The sequence below is a fragment of the Ptychodera flava genome, chromosome 11 (assembly GCF_041260155.1).
Source record: "Ptychodera flava strain L36383 chromosome 11, AS_Pfla_20210202, whole genome shotgun sequence".
Classification (NCBI taxonomy): Eukaryota; Metazoa; Hemichordata; class Enteropneusta; family Ptychoderidae; genus Ptychodera; species Ptychodera flava.
The window spans coordinates 3,097,495-3,105,182 of NC_091938.1; the positions used below are offsets into that span (position 1 = coordinate 3,097,495).

The 7,688-nt window shown below is 38.3% G+C and overlaps 1 protein-coding gene across 1 annotated transcript; it reads right to left on the reverse strand.

Moving 5' to 3' along the window:
* Window positions 1-3,181: 3,181 nt before the first annotated feature.
* On the reverse strand, window positions 3,182-6,227 carry LOC139143276 (uncharacterized). The gene is made up of 2 exons (XM_070713473.1): window positions 6,005-6,227; window positions 3,182-5,042 (listed from the first exon to the last, which is right to left on the reverse strand). The coding sequence occupies exon 2, from the start codon at window positions 5,034-5,036 to the stop codon at window positions 3,372-3,374; it is 1,665 nt and encodes a 554-aa protein (XP_070569574.1). The 5' UTR covers window positions 5,037-5,042; window positions 6,005-6,227; the 3' UTR covers window positions 3,182-3,371.
* Between the last annotated feature and the right edge of the window lie 1,461 nt (window positions 6,228-7,688).

Genomic DNA, 7,688 nt, shown 5'->3' on the forward strand with positions numbered 1-7,688 from the left:
ATGAGCTCATCAAAGAATAAGCATACGCGGAAACGTTGCCGTAACTACATTTAATTTAATTAGACTGGATTTTACGTTGTTGTTAGGTTCAAACTTTCGCTCATTTGCGACAAATGGCGATCTATGACTTCGAATGCAAACAGTCATGGCAGATATTAATTGGCGCTATTTTGTCAAAAAAACTCGATAACCCCAGTCTTTTAGAGGGCAAACAGTCATGGCAGATATTAATTGGCGCTATTTTGTCAAAAAACTCGTTAACCCCAGTCTTTTAGAGGCTGACTGCAGAGTCGAAGAACATATTTTATTTTGTTTGTAGTCACATGGCGGACCTTAAATCTACTTAACAGACCGAAGGGCCAATAACCTCGGGAAATGGCTTTGCGCCAAAAATTGTCACCAGTTCTTTTTAGCACCCTACCGTTCCTAGTCAACATTTCAGTTTCGTTCACATCATACGTACATTACTGTTACTCACAGTATGCTAATTCACATATGCCAGTTAGACATGCAATGTCTGTCCAATGGATATGACTACTAGCGTGAATAATTACAAATGTATGTAACAATTGAACAACTGCCCTAAACTAGGGTTTGTCAACGCGAACCCTCCCAAAGCCACTGTCATTCATCATTATTTTTGTCAAGCCTTTGTTAATTTTGACAAACAAGGAAGAATTTCAGAAAGACGCAAATTTCCTTAAATTTACAAGACTTATGGAAAAACCGTCTGATCGTCTACTTAAACTCTGAAAATTTGTATATGAAGCTTTCTGTAGGAGGAAAGCAGTTCTATAAGTGTGTTCTCACATAGCTCTTTGTACATTGTGTTTTCTGTTTTGTATATGGGCCGGAGGCCTGTAAATGCAATAAACCTAATCTAGACAAACCAGTCATTTGTGAGGACCGTAAGCTGTGCTGGAAGACTTGTCAACAAAACACGTCTTAAACTTCACAGACAAAACAGCTCAAAAATGATGAACCACTTCTTGGTATGTGGATGAATTAATGGCTCTCACAAACTGCACACCTTGGCTGACAGTCTGGTCAGTGGTTATAAAGGGTATAGCATACACGATCAACGTGATTTGACTTCATGATATATTTAGTAGATATTTCACGACACAGTAACACACTAAAAAAGTACGATCCGTGTAAACCACCGAGGTAGGTGTTTGACTTTGATGTCAAAGAGTTCTGTCCAAGTGACGCCCTCAAGTGGCACACCAATACTTTCCCCTTTTCCATTAAATGGACAAAGTCGGCCATTTTTCATGAATTTTGTTTGATACGAAATACTACTTATATTGTCTGACATGTTGAAAGATACTGAATAGATGGGTGACCATGCTTATATTCGACCCCGGTTTTAGACAAATTAAATGAAACCATCGCGAAAATGAATTAATGGTCATGACCATTGGTCATGACCATTAATTCATTTTCGCGATGGTTTCATGTCCCGTGTTTGTAGATTCGGATTGCGCGATTATCGTCGACCATAGTGTGCGCTACGTTCAGTCGCCACCTTCCACGTCTTTACTGCTGAGATCGACATTTCATTTCACTGTCATTAGTGTTTTATTGTCATTGTACTCATGAAGAGTTACAAATTAAACTTCAAGCAATCAGCACTTGTCAGAGCATAGACGTGTACTTAAATATACGTGTCACTGCCCACACTCAGACATACCTATACATAACAAACATACACATAGTCTTGAATATATTGTTTGCTTTTTATTGCTTTCGAGCAATTGCAGCGGAAAAATTACTTCGTACTTGAAGTAATTTGTGTTAGTATTTATAACGCTCTGCTTGTAGCATCGAACACTGTAATTTCCCACCAAAACAAATATTATCTATCAAATTTTAACACCACCTATAAATAGAATGGTACGTCCCGATCATACATATATAAGAGTGTTGAGCTAGTATTACTTTCACTTCATCTGTCTGATGATTGCAGGATGCATGAAACTTAAGTAACAGATACCATTACTTTGTACTTGAAGTCTTGAAGTAATTTTGTGTTATTATATATATTATATATATTATATATATCGAAGCGTACAGATACATACTTCGATAGACTGTAGACAGCATGAAACTTAAGTGAACTTAAAGCCCCTGTAGCTCTGTAGCTGTAACTCGAGAAATTTGACCTGAAAAAGGTTTTCTATTTTGGTTTTCTTTAAATTTAATTTTACAAATTTAAAGGATATAGTCTTTTACTACTACTGAAAAATTGGACAAGTTAATTTAAATTTTAACCATTATTTTGATTTCCCACCATTTTAAAAATCTGGTAATATTCCAAAAAAGCATATGATATCCAAGTGGAAAACATTTAGCAGTATGCATTATATTGGACTACTCTGTTGTTTCTGTGGAGATTCCAATGCATATATGCACGACGTGTAGTGTTTTTACTATATTTGAATAGGGGCGCCGTTTTACGTTTGGGCAAACGTTTAATATTTATCTTGCTAAAAATTGCACATGCAATCCCTGTGGACAGTTTATTATACTTTTTGTAAACACCCCTCAAGGAGTACATTCCCAAGAACTTGTTTTAGTTTGGAAGAAAAATCACAAAAATAATGCTAAAAGATACAGCTATTGGGCCTTTAAGTTACAGATATTATCACTTTGTACTTGAAGTAATTTATGTTATTATTTATAACGCTCTGCTTTTCGCATCGAGCACTGTAATTTCCCACGAGTCATATGTATACTCATATATATATATATATATATATATATATATATATATATATATATATATATATATATATATATAATTATATATGAGGTGTCTTTACCTACAAAATTGAATGCCTGAAATAACAGATGTTTAAAGACACACGTGTAAAACATTTGTAAAATGTTTCAAATAAAAGGTAAATATGAAGTCAGTTGGGGTCAAGCCATAAATCTGATTAATATATCCTTTGCTTTCCGTAAAAGAACGTTGATGGTGCAGATTAAATTTTCTTTTAGAGTGACATCTTGGGTAATATCGACTTTCACAGACACAATCAACGCGAGGAAAGTCAATTTCTCCGTGGAGAGGGCAAGATTGCAATATGTACGCAATTCCTGTCACTTCTGTGATCATAACGATATGACTGGTGTAAATTGATTTCAAAAGTTTAATCTTTCTTAATCTTTTTTATGACATATATTAGCTTAAGATTGTTTATAATTAAGGAATCGTGATTGATCGGATATTAGTCCATTAGACTCCATGACAGAGCATATCGAAACTCTAGTTACGAATCAAAATTTTTTACCTTCGTTCCCGCCTGACTTCAAGCGTCACGGCGGCGAATTGTCTCGACATGAAGTAGATAACTGCTTTGTAAGTCTTACTGGTTAGCATGGGTGATGTAGATCCTTTCGATTGTATTTTTTCGTAATTTTTCGACGGATTGTCTGTCAAAACCTCTGTTGGTGATAACACTGAAACGTTTGACGAGGGGGCAACAGTTCGCAACTGCCATCACACCCTTCCCTGTTACCATGGAGCTCTCCCAGCATAGAATGATCACATACTCAAGCGGGCAATGAAGTGCCACCTCACAGAGCCCTCTATCGGTGATTCTGATGTCCTCGTCAATGGAGTATTTACCGTACAACCCAAGTTTCCTGAGACTCTGACAATGTTCAGCTATGGCGCAGAGTAATTCGTCGTCCGCGGTCTGTGTTTCAAGTTCTAATTCGATAATATTTTCACACTTCCTGGCTATCGTCAGCAGGTACTCTTTCTGTCTGTATTTGGCCTGGAAATCATTGACTGCGGGCTCGGTGTGTATATTGAGCAGTAGCTTCCGCAATTTACAAGCCCTTGAGTCGTCATTAAATAACTGATAAAGCTTGTTGAGAGATGTGTCATACATACATGCGATTTCAAGTCTCTCCAGATTAGTACAGTGATCAACAACTGCTGCAACGGTCTTGTTTTCTATAGTTTCAGTTTTCTTCCTGTTGAAGTCGGAGCGGAATTTTAACTCTTTCAGTTTCTTTCCAAACGTTGAAAATACTGTCCCTACCGAACTGCTATCGAAAAGTGTCATTGGTGCTTCTAAGGTGTGTAAATTTACTAAAGGTTTGAACACTAACGGCTGGTTTTGCAACACATAGTTTCCGTCAATTGTTAGTTTGCGAAGAGTTGTAGGAAGTTGGTAATACCTGGTATCGAAAGACAGATTGTACGGTTTAGAGTTGAATCTGTCGGCGTTTCTCAAATAAATCTCTTCCAGTTTCCGACAACCATGTGATAAAATCTCAAAACAGTGGCTAATTTTTGGTTCAAATTCATACAAATCAGTCTTGAAGACTTTGATTTGCGGACATCTGGACGCTATCGCTGAGAAACTGTCTTCAGTGATGTGGACATTTCCATAAAGTTCGAGACTCTCCAAGTTGTTTCCAAGAATGCTTGCGATCTCCTTTACATGTTTGTCGTAGATTCCTGACGTACGACTTTGGTACATGTCATGCAGTAAAGCTACTTTCTTGATCCGTTTATGATTTCTCAACAAGCTGATTTCATTCTTGATGATTTTTTTTTCAAGGCTCTCGGAGTCAAACCTGAGAGCAAGGCTTACAGTTTGCAAAGCTGGAGAACTTATTTCCTGTAAGAATTTGCCACTGTCTTTCTTCACGGCGTATTCTAATTGCAAGTGTTCCAGCTTACGCTGGTTACAGATCAGCGCCCTCAACCCTCTTTCAGTGATCTTGGGACAGTGTTCGATGAGAATATACTGGAGTTGGCATCTTGTTGCCGCAATACTTTCCAACACGGTGTCTGTAACTTTCCTGTTGTACGAAAAATGCAGTCGTTTCAGCTGTGAAACGAACAAGCCAGTTTGTACGTAGGGCAAGTTGGGGGTCGTGAACTGGTCATCTTCAAGTCTCTCGAGAATCATTTCTTTAAACCTTGTCGGCAGCCCGTGCCGTACTTCACTGTACAATGTTTTCAAATTTTCTCCTATTGTCCGAAGACACAAGTCTGTGAGAGTAGCGATCATAACTTCCTGCGGAAAGATAAAATAGAATCGTGAATTAGATTTGCTATTATTAAAAGTTGCCAGATTACAGTTACCGACTAAAAGCTAGTACCGCTAAGTATTTTTGACTGTCAGGACAGAACTTTAAAAAAATATATTTTAAAGTATCATATCTGGGCATTGCGTCACGATGTAACAGACTCTGAATACTGACAATGCATGGTAGTCCCCTTCTATCTTTACCTATTGTGCAATTTGCACGTAGGGTTTTCACGCTTGACAGGCGATCTAGAAACCCGACAGCAGGACTTCGACCCCTGATGAAAAGGACACAGTAGACAGCAGAATACTTCCGCGTCTTTGACTGACGGACGGCCTTGACTTTTGTGAGAGTAAATCTTGATCCAGCCACGGTCCCGCTATTACTCTATCGCGATCGCTATCACGTGATGGAGGGACCGTGACACGACTGTGTACACCTTCAAAAGTCTCTATCAACATTTTGTGGATCATTTTTATACAGAAATTGGACGAGCAGTTTCAGAAATCGAAAAGTAACAGTGCTCTGACCCAATTTAAATAGAGTTTTCTTGGCTGCTTGAAGTTTTTGTCTCGCAAAAGGAAAGCAATATTTCACTTAATAGCAAACATTAATCGAGTTTACAGTAATCCAGCCGCCGATCTAAGCTTTACGTCATGGACTGTAGTTTCTTGGCCTCGTTGTCTCCAAAAGGTAAGAAAAGAGATGCGCTCAGAGCGGACTTCAGCCAATAAGTAAAGAAGGAATATGCATGGAAAACCTTTCAGCAAATTCCTCTGACTTTATGCTGGAAAGTTATAGCAACGATCATAAAAAAGAAATGGTACAAATTGTACAATAGTTGCATTGTATAAGTTGCCACTACCATACAGGTGGTTTGCTTCGAACCCTTGCCGACTCAGATAATACAGAAACAACCTTTGGACGAGGAAGTTCACAATGTACATACCCTTTCTTTAAAAAATCACAGCAGGAGCCTACTAATGAGATACAGAGTTTCTGGTTTTTGAGGAAGATCCCTGGCAACTGCAACGCGCTGAACAAATGACGAGTAATGTGGAGCGTTCACGTCGCTTCTTTGTTAGCCATTCAGAACATCCTGCATGGAGACTGTGTTGGTTGTGCACTGTATAAGCTTACTGTCTGCAAAGGGCACTTAACGTACATGGAAATGAAACTCTTCTTCCTGGTTCTCATGAAATGTTCGTTGAGGGCGTTTCCTGGTGCCCTTAGGGTCAGTATCTGGCCAGTACAGAGATATAAAGAATACAGTATACAGAGTCCAGCAACTTTGAGAGTGCCGAACAAAGGTTGATTGATTCTCCTTTAAACTTTACATATTAGAAACACTGTTCTTATATAGTTGGTATCGTCCCGTGTTGCCCAAGTAATCGATAAAGTTTTCCATGGAAGTTGGGATATTCCCAGGTCTTGTAAAAACGCAGCAACTAAGTCTTTCGTGGAATAGCTGTGCAATGACCCGGAAGACGGCATCCGCGAGAAGGGACGGTTGGACGATTTGACGTGTAACTGTGACGCACACAAAGAGAACATATTTGACAACTACACAGTGTTTCTGCTGTTTCTGATTAAGTGTGATTGTAGAAATCAAAACGGAGGCGCTTACAAACGTCGGGAGAAGACTGAATGAATTTTACGGCTGCAGAAAGTCCTATGTATCATCAGAACAATTTCAAAAAATTTTTAGCGACGTGTGACCGCTATATTTAGGATATCGCCAGCCCACGTCTGCAGACCACACATTGTTGTGTTGGCAATTTTCGTGTGTACGTAGATGTGACGGTCGGAATTCAACGATGACACAGACACAAGCGGAATATATATTGTCAACGGAATTCCAGATTGAGTGAGGTTGCTAAACCCTTGCAGGCCCATTTGACCTAGCCGGAACCCCGACATTTTCTATCCAAATCTGACAGTTGAGTCAGAGCGGCTGACCTTGACCCGCTTTTCGTGAGTTTTCGTGATTAATCGGGTGTGTTTTATTTGTGTATATATCGGAAATATTCCTGCTGTGATCGAAATATTTGTTTGTCACCAAGTCTGTCAGGACTTTTCAACTTTAATTACAACAGCGCAGACTCTCCGATTGAGGTAAACGAATGTGTGCGTGTATATATATATATATATATATATATATATATATATATATATATATATATATATATATATATATATATATATATATATATTATATTTATATATATGTATATACATACATACATACATGCATGCATGCATACATACATACATACATCGTTGAGATGCGTTTGCTTATTGCGTCGGGTATGTGTTTAATCATCCGCCAACTATTTTACACGTATGTATGTATGTTTGTATGTATGTATGTATGTATGTATGTATGTATGTATGTATGTATGTATGTATGTATGTATGTATGTATGTATGTATGTATGTATGTATGTATGTATGTATGTATGTATGTATGTATGTATGTATGTATGTATGTATGTATGTATGTTATATTTTCGATGGACAGACAGACAGACAAACAGACAGACAAAAAGACGACAGAAGGACGAACGAACGGACGGACGAACATACCTACCTACCTACCTACCTACCTACCTACCTACCTACCTGCCTACCTG

Excerpts from the sequence above, each read along its gene's own strand:
- LOC139143276 (XM_070713473.1), bottom strand. The coding sequence starts at position 5,036 with ATGATCGCTACTCTCACAGACTTGTGTCTTCGGACAATAGGAGAAAAT.